General features: G+C 38.7%; 1 protein-coding gene across 7 annotated transcripts in view; it reads left to right on the top strand.

Moving 5' to 3' along the window:
* The first annotated feature begins 1,666 nt into the window (after positions 1 to 1,666).
* Positions 1,667 to 20,007, top strand: part of LOC102313898 (voltage-dependent calcium channel subunit alpha-2/delta-1) — an 81,790-nt gene continuing 63,449 nt past the window's right edge. For 3 of the 7 annotated variants that reach the window (XM_042227491.1, XM_042227490.1, XM_042227488.1), the window contains exons 1-3: positions 1,668 to 1,997; positions 12,261 to 12,342; positions 12,566 to 12,682. In XM_042227491.1, coding sequence (XP_042083425.1) covers positions 1,909 to 1,997; positions 12,261 to 12,342; positions 12,566 to 12,682 — 288 coding nt within the window. In that variant the 5' untranslated portion in view covers positions 1,668 to 1,908. Of the gene's footprint in view, positions 1,998 to 9,700; positions 10,148 to 12,260; positions 12,343 to 12,565; positions 12,683 to 20,007 lie in introns of those variants that run through there. The other 4 variants (XM_042227489.1, XM_042227487.1, XM_042227493.1 and 1 more) reach the window with 3 other exon arrangements.

Genomic DNA, 20,007 nt, shown 5'->3' with positions numbered 1-20,007 from the left:
CTTCTACGGCCTGTCTGACTGATGCCAGAAGATTTTATTCTGGTCTTTTTCCAATGATCATTTCTTAGACTATATGAGAAGGTATGTAGCAGTGACTCCTTTTCAGGGTGCACTGCGAGATCCTTGAAGTACTGAATGGGATTGTCTGCAGAAGAGGCCACCATCTCTCCATCTCCTTCTCCCTCTCTGTGCTGCTCTTTTCTCCTGTCCAGTTCTCACTATTCGTTCCTATCCCATCATCAGGCACATTTGCTTCTTTTCCTCTCTTAGGAGAAATGAGGGTGGAAAAAAGTGTAGGGGGAGAATTTGGGAAAGGTGATGTCACAAGGTGTGAAGGATGAGAACAGTGGAAAAACTGAAGGGTCAGTGCAACAGTGTAGTACAGTAAGAGCAATGGATAGGTGGGGAGGGAGAAACAAAGAGAGAAAGGGGGAAATGGGAGGAGGGGAGGGTGAGAGGACAAGAGAGATGGTGTGTGGTTGCCAAGCAACAATTGATAACCAAATCCCCAAGCACCGTGCTTGTGCCGCCCTGCCCTCCCTCCAGGCTTGAATTACACACACACACACACACACACACACACATGTACAAACAGACACATGCACAAGCACACACAGGCACTTTGATAGATTAGGTTTTATGGTTTTGCTTTAATTATTCAATTATTCACAGGGTGATGATACTAATAACTTAAAATATCAACAAAAACATTACTGCAGTTGTGCCAGACTTTGAATTTATATTGCAACTTTTAAAATTCGATGCGATGTGCAGCACATCTTTAGAAATGCAATTTTATAAAACATGATGGATAGTACTGAGATTTATTGGGCTCTAATACTGTACTTTGCTGGTAATTTCACTCGTGCACTATATGTGTGAAATCAATGCAGCTGCCAGCCTAGTATTCTCATTCATTCTCATGTGGGACAGTTAGTCTGCTTGCTGTCTAGCATAACTGGTAAAGATTGTGCAGTCAAAGGCAGTAAATTCTCCCCTATCTCCACATTGTAGGCAATGATGAGAGGTTTTGAAGTATTTTAAAGAGAAAGCCCTGAACCTGTATATATTTGACTGCATATGTTGTGTGGGTGGTATGCCAGTTAGTCCCTTCCATTGTTTTGTTTTTCTGACTGATGTTATAAAAAGAACAGAAAAATTACATATTTGCTACTTAAGCTGCCCACCTGAGAGCAAGCACACATGGTGCCTGTTTGAAGAAAAACAAAAGTTATCAAAATTTATTTCAAAAGACCACAAAAGTTATTCATTTCAGTTCAACTCAATTCAATTCACTTTATCTATATAGTGCTTTATTGTGTAAACCAGAGACCCTAATACAATAATTCAGAAAAACAGTCAAACTGAGCAAGCACTTGGCAACAGTGGTAAGGAAAAACTCCCTTTTAACAGGAAGAAACCTGTTAAAGGGGAGAAAGAGAGACAGGACAAAAACACACTGTGAAAGAGAGCCAGAGATTAACGATAACTAATGATTAAAAGCACCAATTAAAGTTATGCTTTTTAGTAATCATTTGTGACACCATAATTATACCTTTTCCTTTTATTGCCTACACAACTACTGTTTGTCATAATTGCATCCGGTTAATTAAGGGACAGGCAAAAAGAGCGGGAACAGCGAGAACGAGAGAGTGAGTGAGTGAGTGAGAGAGAGAGATAGCGATAGCGAGAGAGAGTCTGGCATCGCATTCAGATCCAGTACCTGTTAGAGCGCTGGATGGCCGAGTGATCAGATTAGAGGTGTCAGTGTTCGTTAATCTGTGAGGGAGCGACAGGCGGCTACACGCGCTGCTTTCGCCCGTCGTTTCATTCAGCGGCGGTAGAGGGGAGTGGAGCAGATTCTATATTGACGTCCATCGGGGAATTTCCCCTCTTTTTTTTTTTACAATGGATTCCTGCGGGGTACGAGCCTGGGTGTTTCTGTTCCTGCTGTGGCAGGACGGTTGTTGGGCATCGCAGTTTCCGACACAGCTCATGTAAGTAGGCTACAGCTCTTGTAATCCTGTTTCGATCAATTGATGTTCTGGTTTGCAGGGACCTTGTTTCAGGGAGCTTTTTTGCTTTCTCTTTTTTATTCTCTCTCTCTCTCTCTCTAATGAAACACTCACGGGTGTATAGGCTTCATGGTGTGCGTGGGTGTGAGAGTAGGGTGGGCAGGTCATTTCATTCATGCGGTGGTCATTTTGATAAAGACAGCTTTTTTCAGACCTCTGCCTGCTCGCGTTGTTACGCTGATTAATGTTGGTTACCCTAATCAGCAGTTTGTCACCGGTGGCTTGGCGAGCCGTGACAGCTCTTCTATGAAGTTGTAGCCTAGAGGAGAGTGGCTTTGCTCGGTCCTGCTGCTTTAGCCAATAATAAATGATAAAAGTTGGCGTTTTTCTGGGGCTCCTCATTGGCCAAGAACCAGGTGATTCTACCCTTTGAGGTTTGTTCCTCGCTATTGTAAACTGGAGTAAAACGCCCCTATTTTCTTTTAGATTTCTTTTGGATTATCAACATAATATGTACAAAAAATATGCTTAAGTATCATTTACAGGATATTTAAACTGTAATTGATAATTTATTATAAATTTATGTAAAATCTTGTAAAAGGTGCTTCTTTTCTCAAAAGAGGGGAAGGCCTCTGAGAGAGATTTATTTTCCTTCATATCTTAAAAATGCAAACTTTCGCTTACTGCAAAAAATATTGTTTGATATTAAACTAGATAGCCCCCAGGGTAACCTATTACATCAACTCAAAACTATTTTTTTCTTTTCGTTTTTTTAAAAAATATTTTTGTTATATATTTGTTTCGTTATATTAAATATATTTGCGCTATTCAAACATGACCAGGCCACCATCTTCTAAGGAAAGATGAAACGTGAATGAGTCAATATACTTGTCAGAAAGGAAATTTCCGGTGGTGGGGGTGTAGAGAGGAGGGGGGATGGGGGATCTTAAACCGGTTTACCCAAGTAATAAAATAGCCAAATATGGAGAAAAAAGTATATCTCAATAATTCCAAGTCTTTTTTTCAAAAGCTGTTTAAATTCAGTATTGCATTGCTGCCAGAGCATATAATACTGAACTAATAATAATCATACGCTTATCCACAACCACAAGACAAGATTCTGACTCATAGATGGAAAGGAAACATTTCTTCTTTATCAAAATGTAAACAGTATCAGAAAAGATGAAACTGTTGCTGAAATGTTCACTGGCCTAAACTGCTCTGGTCTGTTTAGATTATAGTAATGCTGCACTGTTTACTTTGGAAGACTGATCAGTGCACCCACAACAAGTGCTCAGAAAATCCAGAAGCCATTTTATTTGAAACAGACTTACTGAAATGTTCTACACTTTTTTTGTGTAGTTTAAAAAAAAAGCATTTTTTTTCAAGATGCTTTCTGCATTTGATTTGCTTGTGGATAATCTCCTCGCTCTTATTTGTAAACTTCATTTACTGCTAACCCATACTCTTTCTGTCTTGTGTTCTTTAGACCTGCTGGCAAATTGGCCAGGTTTCAATTGTAGCGATCCTCAGTTTTATTCAGCTTCTTCTCTGTGACAAGCTTGTTCTTCATCTGCAGAGAAGAGCTCATCCTGTCAATAGAAAAGAGAATGAGACTCCAGCTCCACCTTCTTGAACAGCAGCAGTCCTCCTTTGGCTCAGGTGCACTGAGAGCTACAGGGCCACTCTAACCACAATCAACAGCAGGTGAAGAACTGCTGTTGGAGATGGTGGAGCTGGAGACTGAGTGGAGATGGCATATGATTTATTTATTTGTTTGTTTGTTTCTCTCCCTCCCCACCACAAATAGATTCTCCATCTGTATTAAACTATATTAAATAATTCAGTTTCACCACCTTTGTATCTTAATGTCCCTTCCTCTTTTTTTGTATACTTGAAAAACATTTTGCTTAGAAGTGGAGGATGCTGTGGGGAGTCATTTTTGAATGAAGAGCACAAATTGCCGACCAGATAGTCCTTGTTCTTCATACTTCTTTCTTGCCAAATGGACTAACAAACAGTAAGCATGAAAGTGATCAGTAAAAACATGACTGTCCTTGCATGCTTTTCTGCACGGCACAATACCAACGAAGATATTTGTGAGAAATAACTGATGACTGAAAATAGTTCCAGAAAGAAGAGAAACTAAAGAAGTTTCTTTTTTCCTTTTAAAAAAAAAATTGTTATATTGTGCAAGCTAACGAGATATAATAGAATTATTGAACGTAGGCATCATGAGCAAAAGAGATATTAAAATTAACTGTATTTTACACTCTGTTTTATTAAGTGCATCCTCCTGGATTACACTGATCAAATGGATGGAGAGAAAACATTTTCATTATGGATAAGCTGTTCTGGCAAACTGTAAACACCTGCTCTTCTGTCTCTTGACAATCCTAAATAGCTCTGTTGTTAAAGTAGCAACTCTGGAGACAAAACATCTTACATTACCTTAGTTCTCTTCAGCAACTATTTAAAGTTAACAGAAAATAAAACTGGGGCAAAAGCTTACTTTAAAGACATCGCATGGGAGTTTTTGAATCTATTACTGTGAACCCATGTCGGCTGTGGTAGGAATATATCACAGTTCTACTGTTTGTCCCACGGTTGTAGAAAAAAAAAAACCAACCCCCCCCCAAAAAAAGAAAAAAACAGATTAAGGGTCATGAGGTGGTCAAGTAATTTTGATGTTCAAACCCTTAACTTCACATTAAAGCAACGTTTATTATCTAGGTCATGTTGAACAGGAACTGAATTGGCCACCTGGGTGTCAGAGGCTTCAGAGTGAGGGCAGGCACTGCAGGTTGTTTTGGTGCAGCTGGTGTTTCCATGCCTCATTCTGCTTTTCTGTCTGGACTGGACCTGCTTCAGTCTTTGCCTCTATAATGATGCGTAATTAGACTGTGGTTTAATACAGCCGCCTACCGAGATACACATCATGGGCCAGCTCATTACTCTCTCTAGTTCCAAAGTGATTGTACCACAACATCTGTCTCTCTCTTTCCTGCCTTGTTTCTCTTCCTCTCTTTCTGTTTTTTGCTCTCATTTGCTCTTCTTGTGTCTGTAAAACAATGTAGGGCAGTGCCTGACCCAGTTGCCATTGGTATATGCATTTGTGTCTGCGTATGTGTGTTTAATTATCCAGCATTGTACCACAGGCTACAGTAATCAAAGCCCAGAAACCAGAGTAGAAAAATGTTGCTACCTCAGCTTAACAACATCGACTTTATTAATGTTTATTACAGGCACCTCTGGATCACCTTTTTGATTTAGCCATTGATAACAGCCCACCTTCACCTTATGATGAGTGCTAGAGTGCTAGCGCTGTGAAAGATGATAAAATGACACAGATTGGAGTACTTTGCCTTTTTAGTCTAGAAATAGAATAGATCAAATTAAACAAGATGGATGGTGAATATGAGAAGAAATATATATATATATATATATATATATTAGTAAGGTGCAAGGACACCATGTTCAACCACTACAGCTTCACTGTGACTCTGCACTGATTCTACAAGTGTCTGAAAGTCTACTGGATGGATGCAACACCATTATTTCAAAAGACGTACCCTCATTTAATGATGGTGATGGAGAATGCTGTTGAAAACATCAATTCAAAACTTCCCATTTGTGAGACTGGGTTGAAGCAGCAAAGGTAATAAAATATGATTTACACCAATTTCATAGCATTCAGTGACACCTTGTGCCCCAAGGCTGGTGCATTGTCATCTAAGACAAGATTACTTCAGTCAGGATAGATGTACTTTATCATAGGGAAAGGGTGATCAATCTGAACAACTTTGTATTGATTTGCAGTAAATCCTAATTAAAAAGAATATTTGATTTCAAATATGCATATAAACTGACAGATATGGATTTGGGGTGTAGCATTGTTCTATACTATTTTCCTCTGCTGCAGGAGTCTAGTGAGGTCTGTACTAGTAAGACCAATTCCCTTGCATGTTGCAGTGCTTGGTTTCTATGTATACATAAAACAAATGAGCTTTTCATATAGATTTCCAAACAAAGTGAGTAACAAAAAATTTCCACGCACCCATACTGTACTTGAAGAAGAGCACATGCACACATACCCTGGTTATCTCACAACCAGAAATTTACGCTGATAAGATTCCACAGAAGCTAAACTCAGGAAGCCAGGTGAAAGTGCCTCTGCCTTTCTGAATGCCAAATTCCAGGAAGCACACATACACTCTAAATCACAGTTGACTTGTCTGTGCTTCAGGCTTCAAGAGCTAAGGTCCACATAAACACACACAGTGTGTAAACAGTACAGTTTTGTTACACCCAGTGAACAACAGGATATTAAAAAGGGTCACAAAATACAGTACTTAAAGTCATGCAAACCCTGGCCTATACTGCTAAAATTACAAGGCAGAGAAAATTATCATTCTCTTGGTAAGGTTGTCAAGTTGACAATGATTATTATGAAACAATTAACAACTTATGACAGCAATAGATCAACACAAAATATGGGTAACAGGCCCATCAGCATAACACTTATAATCTGTATTATCCAATAGGCCATAGGTTCAGTGGAAATAAGCAGCCTACATGTGACGGGTAATAATATTTGCAGAGTTCAACTTTCCTCAAATCACTATGGAGTTTAAGAAGCTGTACTTTTTTCAAGTTGGAGATTGAGAAGCAAAGATTAAAATCTCCTGACTTACACTAGTAAAGCTTTCCCTAAACTACTGTATTTCACATTCACTATTCCCTGTGGTATTCCCTATCTTGCAAAGTGTCTCATCTTTCTCCACAAGTGTGCTTGCTTTGAATGTTCCTCATTCACTGTGGATTTTGTATCCCTGATGCATTTTTTCCTTGCTTTTTGATCTTCTGAACCTTTCTGTCTTGCCAACCCCCTCAGCTGTACTAAATGTCACGGTCGATGTTTTTCACGTAGTAAATTGAATGACTTTCAACACACCGCTGCAATGACAGTTTTTGAAAGTATTTTCTGAGTATGAATATCTGATTTTCAATGTTTGTTCCTGCGTGTGTGTGTGTGTGTGTGTGTGTGTGTGTGTGTGTGTGTGTGTGTGTGTGTGTGTGTGTGCATGTTGCTTCAAGGCAGCCGAATTGTGAAATGGATGTTAATGAGAACCTCTCTATGCTATATAAACTTGTCATCATTCTCATACAGTATACATGGCAAAAAAAATTTCTACATCATTGATCTGCAGGGTCCATGACCCCTATATGGGAAGTCTGTTTCAGCTCTCTGATTAAAAAGTCCTAAACTCTGATTCTATAAGTCTCTTACCCAGTAAGTAATGCAGAGTTCAGCTGGAGCCGATATATGTGAGGGGACTCACCCCTCTGACTGCCTTGTAATCATCCAAATCTCCTCCACTGTCGTCATCTGATAAGAAAAATGCCTGAGTAGCCTTGCAGGATCGGCCTTATCACCACCACTCATTACTAAACGGCAGCTCCCCTCTCAGGCTACGTCCACACGTACATGGGTATTTTTGAAAACGGAGATTTTCCGTTTTCGTTTTAAAAAATAATCCCGTCCACACGTAAAGGCAGAAATGAAGGAAAACGCTGCTAGGAACATGCCAAAGCAACAGGTGGCGATATAATCCTAACCTGTAGAAATGTTGACCAATCAGAAGTCTAGAAGCCTCGGTGGGAAAAAGTAAACAAAGCTGGGGCATTGAAGCAGAACCGAGTCATATGTGTGGAGGGACAGTAACTGTGTGTGTATATGTAAGCATTTAAACACTGCAGAGAGTACAATTAACAGTAATAGTATTGTATATATTCATTTCACCGAAACAATAACATGGCGCATGATGCAGAGGTGGGACCAAGTCATTGTTTTGCAAGTCTCAAGTAAGTCTCAAGTCAAGTCTCAAGTCTCAAGTCAAGTCTCAAGTAATGTCAGGCAAGTCCGAGTCAAGTCACAAGTCTGAAACTTTTGAATTTCAAGTCCTTTCGAGTCTTTAAAAAAAAACGAAAAAAAATGTTGCAGTTATGCTAAATGTAAATATTAGACCATGTAATTTTTAAATCTGTGTTTTTCTCAACACATGACAAAATAGTGAACTTAGAAAATATACACAAATTGTGAAATTGCACCTCTTTAAAATGCAGCTCAATTAAACCTAGCTCCAAGAATAATTTTCACCGACAGTTCTGAGATAAGCTGCATGTTATTCTTGGATGCGGTTGTAGGACCGGCTTTAAAATCGCATGACAAAAATATCATACACATTAAAAAAAACTGCATCACCAACGTAGCCTGGACAACATTTGCTAGTTAGATGAAGTCAGCTATCTCATGTAGCATATTTATATGCATATTTATAATTCATACGGTTCTTGGAGTGAGTGCATACACTCATGAAGTTTAGTAACTTCAGGTCACTGCAACAAGCCCAGGTACAGTTTACCGACGGATGGGTACAGGACCTTGAAATGCACCGTGTAGAACGAAAGACCATCGTACCTATCATAAGTTTACCAGTCTCACAAATTCATAAATACACATTCGTTAACCGTTTATTAATAGGACCTTTGAGCTCAAGGGTAATTAATTAGTAGTGGAAATAATTTCTGGTACGCGTTACAGAAATGTAGCAGTGACAATAATACTGTATGCTGTAATCGTACTGGGCAATTAGTGATACAAAAAACCTGTTTTATCCTGTGAATAAAAGTATATGTTTTTGTCAATGTACCATAATAACAGAAGCGAAACGCAATATTGTGTCAGGACAATTCACTATTTATGCACAATAAATAAAGGAGCATAGCGCGACAATTTCTGTTCAGCGCCAGACTTGCTTGTAACCTATATCACCAATTATGTTATGAAAATGACGTATTAACTACTAAAAAACACTGACCTTCGTGTAAATGCTTGGAGCAGACTAACCTGTGAGCTGGAGTGTTCTGGGACGTTATATTTGGTCTTTGAATGGCTGCAATCCAGGCCATCCGTCGCGTCTTTGTTACTTCGGAAACATGGCTCGAACAATTTCTCTTCAACGACGTAATCCGATAACAACCGATCTCTTTACCCGTCGGCTTCCCGTGGCTGTCATGCGACCGGCTATTGCAGTTAATAATACAACAGCTTCTTGCATTTTTGTGTTTCTTTTTATCGCTGTGTGACTGATTTCAATTGAAAGCCTGCGTGCGCTAGTACCTCTTGCCACGAGTTCCCAGAATCCTTTGCGGTTTACCCCTGAATGACGTCACATTTTCAATCTCTATATAATATGCATGTTAAATTTTATATTTGGGGTGAAATATCAAGTCTTTTCAAGTAAACCGGTTCAAGTCCAATTCAAGTCCCAGGTCATTGGTGTAAAAGTCCAAGTCAAGTCACAAGTCTTAGAACATTTTTTCAAGTCAAGTCTAAAGTCATAAAATTAATGACTCGAGTCTGACTCGAGTCCAAGTCATGTGACTCGAGTCCACATCTGGTGTGACGTCAAAAAAGGCGCACACCTTTGACGCTGCGTTTTCTCCGTTTTTCTCGTCCACACGTAAATGCAAAAACGGAGTTTTCAAAATATCCACCCTGGCCGGAGTTTTTAAAAATCTCGTTTTCAGTGACCAAAAACGCCGTTTACGTGTGGACGAAAGGTGCAAACGCATAGAAAAATCTGCGTTTTCAAAAATACCCGGGTACGTGTGGACGTAGCCTCAGTTGGCTGTTAATAACTGGGTTGATTTTAAAAGCCAAGACAATAGGCCCCAAGGGAGTGTTGTATTCAAATGACTAGAGTAACCTGTAAGAGTTATTTGGACTAGTAAAGAACGATACTCAGATTTTTACCAATACTGTTTCACAAAAGGTTAAAAAGTGAATGTCTACAATTTAGACAAATTGCAGGAAATGTTATTAAAGCAATTTAGCAGGAGCAAAGCAAAATCAAATAGTAATAATGACAAAACAACAATCAAATCACCTGAACTATAATTATCTTATTAACTGACTCTGAGCTAATGCTGATTTTATTCTTATCTTCTGTGAGGAGAGGTTGGAGAAAGGGTGAGCACAACCAGGCCTAAAGATGCACTTATCCCCGTGTTCTGAGTTGATGATAATCACCCAACAGGAAAGAGTATCCCTTGGGAATTTAGTGGAAGTATGTTGTACACACACGCACACACACACACACACACACACACACACACACACACACACACACACACACACACCACACACACACACACACACACACACACACACACACACACACACACACACACACACACAATGAGCAGAGAGGAAAGCCAAAAATATACAACCATTTTGCTGGTCCACAGGTCGGGCTGGGTCAGTCCCTCTAGCGTCTCTGCTGTAATTTTCAACTGTGAACATCTCAGATCCAGTCTTCTGAGCTGCTCATCTCACAGAAGACAAAGGAGAAGAACCCTATATCTCTTCTTCACTTAACTTTTCACGTTCACCCTTTCTCCCCTCTCTTACTGGATGTCACATCTTCTGAGACGACCTCTAACTGGGGACATCCAGTCACATTATTGGAGATTATGTATCGGAATTTCAGGAGCAGGACCACGCCTCCAAGCACCATCCTTCCGGTTGTCATCTATATAGGTTCCCCCAGTTCTGCAAGCTGTTCATTCTCGTTTACGTGCCCCACCCTCCCTCCCTCGTTGTTCTCAATTCTTTAGCTTCTTCACTCCTATTTACTACGTGGGGATCTGCCAGGCCCGGGAGCTGCCGCCAGTCCCCTTCGAGGCCTTCCCCACACCGCAGCTCAATTCATGTCCAAGCTTTCACCTTTACCTACTAAAACGCTGTCAAACTTAAAATGAGGACGTGGGCCCAGCATTAACATCTAATCACCTGATGTCCACCCACATCTTATCTATCTCTATTTATCTATCTGACTTACGTGATTTAACGCTAAGTTTAAAGTTTAAATTTTAAAATCACTTCATTACATTTCATGTCATTGTTAACACAGAAACCCCATCACATTTAAACATTCAGTCACGTATGGATACAATTCACTTCATGTTTCATTCAGTTTATGTAATTCTACTTCAGTTAGATTTGTTTTTAGCAGATTCTCAAATGAACATTTGTTGTAACATAATCCCTTTTTAATTCAAATACAGAGGAATACTTTCTTTTACTTTCTTTTAAAAACTGTGTTTGTCAATCATTTTTTTTAATACAACTTCTTTTTATTAAATCATACTTTTTATCAAAAAAAGTCAGACATTCATAGACTGGTGGCTCCTGTGTGTCACTTTCACCCTACCCTGCACGACACACACATACACACACACCCACACATACCAAGGTCAGACTCTGTAGAGGTTCTCAGTGAGGTCTGTTATTAGAATCAATGCACAGGTTACATTTTCTTATTTAATATCTGGGTTACACTTACACCTACTCATTTTCAATATACCTGATGATATTCTGAACAGTATTAAGGATAATTTACTATCAGCAAATTCATTCATTCATTACAACTTCACATCACCTGACAACATGTGATTATCCTAACAAGCCACTGTCTCATATCATGCATAATGTCTTAGGTTCTACTCTTCCCAGTGATCATCCATGGCCACTTTGTTCAAGTGGTACATAGTGAGTAATGGAGGAGGATGAGACTAAGGTATAAACCAGTGTTTGGCACAGTGACTGATGTACCACGACGACACAGAAAATAAATAAATAAAAATAAAAGGCAAGCATCAGGTGAGCAATTTTCGCTCAAGCGAATGGGTACCATCATTGAGTCTGTTGTTTGGTTGCTATTATTCGTACATCAATGGCACCAGCAGGCTGGAAATGATTAAAGCTCTTTGAGGTATAGAAAAGCATGTTGGTCTTAGCTACCGCCCACCTCCTGCCTGTCCACTCACATCACTGTCACTAGTCACAACAATAGCTGGCACTTATCTGATTGGTTGACTTCATGTTTGAACTCTCTGAAAGCAATTGTATTAGTTGACATGCAGTGACACAAGCTTTATTAGATGACATTGTGTTTGTTTCTGGTGATCTGGGTTTGATTGGTTGACATTTTGCCCGACCCACAAGAGTGATTCTCTTTGACCTTGTTTGTTTTTGCGTCAAGTGACTTGGTTGGTCTTTTTAGATGATTGATATACGGTAGATTGAAAGACAGTTTAACTGAAATGCATGCAACGTCTCTTCTAAACTGGTTATATCTGAGCTACAGGATTGGTTGTGTGCATTTCTTTGTCCCATAGGATTAAAGAATGGGTTGATCAGATGCAGAAAGAGCTTGTTACCCTGGCAGACACAGCCGCAGCTGGGAAGAGCCTCACTCAGGTATAAACACCGGAATATACACAGACATGCATAAAATCTGAGCATAATCCTATTCCTTTCTTAAAATTTAAGTCAACCCCTTGTATATTTTCCCCTAAATGTTTAAACTCTTAATTTCCTGTGTAAATTATATTTAGTTTTAACAATAATTTAAACAAATGAATGTGTACAAAAAGTCTTTTTTGTATTAAAACAGCAATTACATTTGTCTTTCTCCATGTAGATTTTTCTGAGTAACCAGCACCTCTACACTGTGGAGCAAAACGATGCGGAGGAGCTAGTGGCCAGAGCAGCCAGGAACATAGAGCAGCTGCTACACAAGAGGTCTGCTGCCTTGGAGGTAAAATTCACTCCTCTCAAAGGAACCAACTGTCAGTTTGCAGTTTGTTTGTAGCTTTTGATGCTGCACAGGACAAACTCTTCAAGTGCCATGACAGCGACCAGTTTTCCATCTGTTCTTCTCTAAGACTCCACCATGGATATTAAATGATCAGAGTGTGATTGTAAAAACCTAAAGATAAACTGGAGCACATTAGGTTTTGGTGACACAGGGATGTTTGTGGTATTTAGTCATTGTAAAAGTAATACAAATAACAGCAGATGAACCGATTTGTCATTCAAGTGAAAATCGCATCAGGAATTCACTTTGGGTACATTTAATTCATTTCAGACCAGGGATGAAAACTGCCAACACGGATAAAAGCAATTTAAAAAAGATGATAAAAAATTAAGTTGTTTTTATGTTTGATTTGTCTTGAACAAGCACGACACCCTGTGCTATGTGTAGATTTTGTGACAGTCCCAAAACTAAAAGCAATTAGATACAAAAGCCTTCTGTTTTCTGAGCTGCATCTGTCACAGACAAACTTGCAAAGTCATGATCATGTGTTATTAAAGGCAACAAAAAAGTTAAAGAAAATTCAGTCTCTATATAGCATACAAATTTAATAAAGGTAGCTGAATTATGTTTATTGATGCATATACTGTATGCATCTGACTGGAGATTTAAATCTTCACATACATTGATCTACATCCACATACAGTAAAACGAAGTTTAGTTGAATATCCAACAATCACACCTACCAGCACAGCAGTTGTAAATTGGGAGAAACTATATTTTTATGCCAAACTGAATGATTGCTTTTCCTTAAGTAGGACACAACATATAACTGTAACAGCATTATTGTGTAAAGCATGAATAGTTAAGTTGAGTAATTCACAAGTTATTGCCCAAAACGTAACACATAATTCTGCATTAACACCACCATCTGCGCATTATCTGTTTGTTTGCATATTTTTCTGGCTTAGTTTTCCAAATGTGGTTGTTTTTTCTTTGGTTGAAGTCCAAAGCCTTTAAATAGAGTATCATTCAAAACATTTTAGAGTGGTTTAGTAACATGATCTCCTAGTTGTTTTAAAGTACACAACTACCCAACAACCTTTAGGAGGTCTGTATGTTATCACAGTCTAAACCCGAGGAGTGCGTATTACTTTTGATGGACATTTTATAGCCAACTAATGTTTCTGTTATAAAGGTATGTGTGTGTGACGATTTATAAATCTAATTTGGCTCCATAGTAGAGGATAGATGCTGTATGCTAAAGGAACAGTGGGTGAAGCATATACTTAAAAGAGTAGAAAGCAGGGACTGAGATCTTTCTTCTTTTGGACTGAATGTGATAATGAGAGCCTCGACCCTTGGGATGTTCTTCCCCCCCAATTTCTTTCTTTCTTTTTTAGGGCAGAGATTCTCATCTCCACTAGGAGTCTGAATAGCAAATTGCCTTACATTGCCTTTTTAAGGCCTTGCAGTTGTTGTCTAATTAGTAATGGAAAGGGAGTGTTTATGAATGTCCATAAACATGTGTCCTGCCAAGTGTCTGTCTTTTGTTTGTTAAGTAAAGCCACTCATGTTCTTATCAATTTTCCGAGTGCTGGTGCCACAATTTGCATCAGCAGCAAAGTGAGTATTGGCTCTACTGCATGGAAAAGCAGTAGAAGAGAGAAATGGCTGCAATACTGGGCAATGTTACGGTGTATTTTCTATGTGAAAAGTTCAAAAGGGTAGGTGGTGGGTGGGACGTCAACTTTATGTTGACAGTTGATCCAACCTCCACACATCGATCACGTCTCACTCTTTATTATGCCTCATCTTCTTTTATGAGTAACCTCAAGGCACACTGATATTGGATTCTCTGTCATGAGATGTATAGATGAGAAGATAAATGATAAATGCATGCTGGGAAAGAGAGGCAGGTCAACATGAAAATAATGGCTATGTGGATTGATGGACAGATAGACAGTGAGCAAAGGATCATAGTGAGAGCAGCTGAGGAAATAAAGAAGGCTTTTAGCGAATAGTGTGATTGGTTTCCCTTTTGGGTATAGTCTTTCTAATACTTGCAGACCGCATACAGTAGGAGTGAGAATAAACACCAGCAAACTCAAACCAGAAGATAGTATACAGGAAGCAAACTGTCCCACTAGATTTCAGTTGTGCTTTGAGATTTTTGCTGACCAATCTTCTAAGTCAAAGGAGGGCTTTTTGCTCTAAACTTTATTAGGCAAAATGCAGGAAGCGAATCTTCATTGCAACTGGGACTTCCTTTTTTGCTCAGTGCTTTTGATATGAGGTTGGAAGTGACTCGCAATGTCAATATAATTGGAGATTGCCCAAGGCACTCAAGCCATTTTCACTTACTTGACAAGTGCTTTCAAACTTTCATCCTCCCGTTGGCTTTCGTCTTTCTCTTTCTTGTGTCTTGTCTGTCTCTCTTTATCTGATATCTAACTCCGCGTGATGGATGACCTTCCAAAGGCTGCAGCTTACCTAGCCACAGGTGTGTGAAATAAGTGTCCATTTATGTGTGCCTATTCATGCTTTCATAAATAAGTGTGAGGCAGAATGTAGCATGCATTATTAATATGTACTTGGCTGCACACTGCTAGGAGAGATCACTTTATCAAAGGTTTTACAATGGATACTGTGGCTCGAAGCCCAGTGGGGAACACTCACACATTTAAACATGGAAACATTCACCGTTTGGACTGTCCACCTGCCCACTCACTGATCCACCCACTATACATCATTTGCTACATAAAAAACTCAATAGGGGATATTGGCAGACAGTTGTTTGATAGAGCTTAGGCACTGAAATGTAGCCACCTACACACGCATGAGCCAAAGGGCCAAAGTACCAAAAACTCCTCTATAAATTTATAATAAATTCTAATGAATGCATATTTGTATCTTTAAATTCAGACCACTTACTGTTGATTTCCATCTTATTTTTATTCTTGTTACTTTTATTATTATTATTATTATAATACAGAGAGCATAGTCCATATGCTTAAACAGATTTCCATTATAATGGATTTATCTCAACCAAGAAAATTCTTGCCTCTTACGCTGAATAAATGGCTATCACACCTTCATAAAAAACAGTATGAAGCTGTGAAAGGGTCATTAGAGTAAATAATTCTGCTTAGGGTGATATCATAATGAAAATCTTGATGTCAAATACGCTTGACCACTCGGCAAAACTGTGTGAGACTCTCCTGGCTTGAGTCAACACATCTTGGAGAGATGAGTTGATTCACAACACATCTCTCCTTCCTACATATTCAGCTTGTTATCTGTTTCCCTGAATGCCTAAGTACACTGTAATTAAAGGCTCAATTATTGATACAACTAAACTTGTGCTACAAAAGATAAACTAAATAAACACTGAAGAAAGACACTGATGCATGCTCACACATCAAACTCCCTCTTTAGTATACCTACTGCCCACACAAGTGCCCTGTGATTGTGTGGGGTCCCACAGTTTTTTTTGGACGTCCATTTGAGGTTTGCTTCATTGATAACATCACTTGAACTGAATGTAACATAAAGCAGATGTTGAGTTTTGGTGTTGCAGGATGAGTTATCACTCTAAATAATATACTAGCATATTTTTAGACACTTGCTCTTTGAATGGTTTGTTCCCTACATCCAGAAACCACATATCAGCCGCAGTTATTTGTTTTTACTTGAACAGTCTGCATGGGGTAAATGTGTATGTCTACAGTACTGTATGTGTGTGTCTGCACAATTCCTCTTTTCTCCTGAGGTGAAGGGCTCTATCCAGTGACTAATGAGCCACTCCACAGCATTACTTAGAGTAATCCCTCAGCCTGCAGCACACAAAAAAGGAAAGAAAGTCTACAGGACACAGGTGGTGGTGTGTGAGACTCTGCGCTGTAAAATGGGGTGTGTTGGTACATGGATATTTGCAGATTAATGTGTCTTTGCTAAATAATCTTAATTTTACAATGTTGGCAACATGATCATGGAACTCTCTTACAGAATAGCATTTAGCAGTAAGTTGATAAAATACTTAATTTTTTAAATATTTATTTTATTATTTCGATTTAATGCAGTCTACAGACGGATACAAGAAAATCAAAAAGCCACAGTTTGTGGCACATACACTACTTGCTGGCCTTTTAAGGCTAAATGAAATAGAAATAACAAGAAGGAACAGAAGGAGCACTGTCAAGCCCTACAATGTGAGCTCTAGTAGGCTACTCATGTGCATGTTTCTGACCAAACTGTCAAAATCAGACTCATTGAAGGTGGTATGAGGAGCCAGCATCCTTTAATGGGACCTGTGCTCATGCAGCTCGATTGGCATGCTAGATAATATTAAAGCTTGTAGGTCCACCACTGGTCGCAGTTGCTTTTGCAGATGATAGTGCAGGCATTGCAACGTTTGCCACCACATCTCCAGACTCTTTCATGCCTGTGACATGTGCTCAGTGTGAACCTCCGCTCAAGAAGAGAAAGATAAGAAACAAACCAGAGGAAGAATAAGTCATGTCTGTGACCACCACCTGCAAAACCATTCCACTTTTGGGGCTGTCTTGTTGTTGTCTTTGCAGTGCAACTGTTGTCACTCTGCATCAGATTAATTCACAATGGTTTATGCTTTCCAACTGGAAAGATTTTAAAAAGATCTCTGAATTTTAACTGAGTTTGTGTTACACTGAAATGATCAAGTGTTCACTTATTTTTTTACCAGTGTTAGCTAGCTGCTAACTAGCAGCTTATGTGTAAAACTCATCTTAATAAAAAAGAAAAAGAAAATCCTGATTTTGAGGCCCAGTCGATGTGATCTAATACATTGATCAAAACTTTGCTGTTAGAATTTCCTAACACGATTAGCCCACTGTCTTTAATTATATACCTTGTTGGATATGCTAGCTGGTACAAAGTTTTTGTCTTGGTTATTTGACTGTCAGACTGACCAAAATACAAGCAAATCAATGACTCATTGACTACTTTGACATTCTGTAACTTTATTTATAGTAGACATAGAATAAACAGTAAAGTGGTAAAAATATTATATTTTTCAGGTAGTCTCCACTACCAAAAACGTGGTATTAGGTAAATCTGGATTGTGCAAGAGTTGGCAGTTCGTCTTGTAATCGGAAGGTTGCCGGTTTGAGCTCCAGCTCTGACAGTCTGGGTCGTTCTGTCCTTGGGCAAGACACTTCACCAGTTGCCTGCTGGTGGTGGTCAGAGGGCCCAGTGGCTCCAGTGTCCGGTCGCCTCGCCTCTGTCAGTGCGCCCCAGGTCAGCTGGGGCTACAGTGTAGCTTGCCATCACCAGTGTGTGAATGTGTGTGTGAATGGGTGAATGACTGAATGTAGTGTAAAGCACTTTGGGGTCCTTAGGGACTAAGTAAAGCGCTATACAAGCCATTTACCATTTTTCATTGATTACTTCACTTAAAAGAGGGAAACAAATGCAAAGTATGGTTCAAGACAAACAACACAATATCATAACATTGGAGTGCTATTTTTATATATTTATACATATTTATATATTTTACGTATTAAGCATATACGGAGGAAAGAAATGTCCCAGCTGTCTTTCAGACATTTCCCTATAATGTAAGCATGATATGGTAATGAAAACATTTAGATTACAATCATATCAATAATGAAAAAAAATCATAGTCATATCTATAAAGGTGTCATTCTCAAGATTTCCAGGGTAATGCTGCAAAGTTCAGTTATCCAGTTCCCTCTGTTTAGAGATGTGTGTTAAGTGTTTAATGTGGTATTTGTAGATCTCTTTAATGGAGTCTTTGTACCCCAGGTGTTGGACCATATTTTTATTAATCTGCTGCCTGCTGTCACAATGTTAGAATAATGAGCAGAAGACGCATTTATGTGTTTGTGTGTGTGTGTGTCTGTGTGTGTCTGTGTACCAGTGTACAGCAATGAGTAGTAGCTATGACACGATCAGAGATATTATAGTCTCCAGAACAGATGTTACTCTACATCCCATCACAACTGTGCGCTGATCATACTGTATTAAGCAGGTAAACGGTGTTTTTGTGTGTGTGTGTGTGTGTGTGTGTGTGTGTGTGTGTGTGTGTGTGTGTGTGTGTGTGTGTGTGTGTGTCTTTTTCTGTGAGCATACATTTATATTTATTGTTTGTGTGATAATGAAAAGAGAAGGGGGGATGAAACAAGGTAATTAGGATCAGCTCTTACACTAGCATGAGTGTCTCTCTGCCGTTCTGCTCTCAGCTGCGATTACTACCAAACAGTATATCTATGTTTCCTTTGCACATGTTAATTCTTTTATTGGAAAGGGATACATTTAATAATATTGTCTGTAATCTAATTATAATTAACCAATAGACAGTGAAATAATAATATTTCGTAATAATAAAATGAATCAGTCTAACCAGGGATAGTAAATCCTTATCATTGTTTTTCCTCGGGAAACAAGCAGAGATAAACTGAGCAGTCAGAAAATCGCAAAGAGTAGAAAAAAAAATGAAATAAATGGTTTTTTTAATACTAAGATTTGTTTAATGTAGATTTGAAACATGAAAAAATTAAATACTGCAGTTATCACCACATATGATAGTGGTGTATAAAGGACAATGATGTATATTTTCCTACATATTATGGTGTTCTGTATGCTTATGCCACAGTTTTGGACATAAGGTTTTCTCTGATTTGAATAGAAAATGTTCATAAAACAAGAAGATATAAAAGCTCAAGTTTTAATTAAATGAACATTAATAATCTATTCTTAATAATCTTTTTGTAACAGTATGGTAAGCATTGTACTCATGATTGACAAAATTGATAAGTAAATAATAGGTATATATATATATATATATATGTATAGATCTTAATAGTAAGTAGGGATGGGTATCGTTTAGGTTTTATCCGATACCAGTACCAAACCGGTATTTTTGAAACGGTGCTCAAACCGGTGCTTAAAGAATGGAGAACACAAAATTGGTCCAAAAACTTCTCATGTTCAGCTGTTTTTTTTATAAAAAGATAACAATGTTAGCCTTTTCTGCAGCTATAGGGGATTTATGGTATCACTCTTGGCTGGAAGCAGTGCTTAAACAATGGAAAAAACACAAACTTTGTCCAAAAACCTCTCATGTTCAACTGTTTTCCACTTTTTCTTTGGTCATTTTAGCCTTTTTTGCCAGGGTGAAGGGAGTATCTGCCATCAAACAAGAAGACAGCCGCATGTAACTATGACGGTGTTTGCTAGTTCACCTTACATACATTAATGTAATAACGCGGTTAACCTACTCAACGTAAATTACACACGAACAACATTAAGCTGCTCACGCAGAGAAG

This window comes from Haplochromis burtoni, unplaced genomic scaffold, assembly GCF_018398535.1.
Source record: "Haplochromis burtoni strain Fernald_Lab_line unplaced genomic scaffold, NCSU_Asbu1 Contig_264, whole genome shotgun sequence".
NCBI classification, from domain to species: Eukaryota; Metazoa; Chordata; class Actinopteri; order Cichliformes; family Cichlidae; genus Haplochromis; species Haplochromis burtoni.
This window is presented reverse-complemented; position numbering and strand designations above follow the sequence as displayed.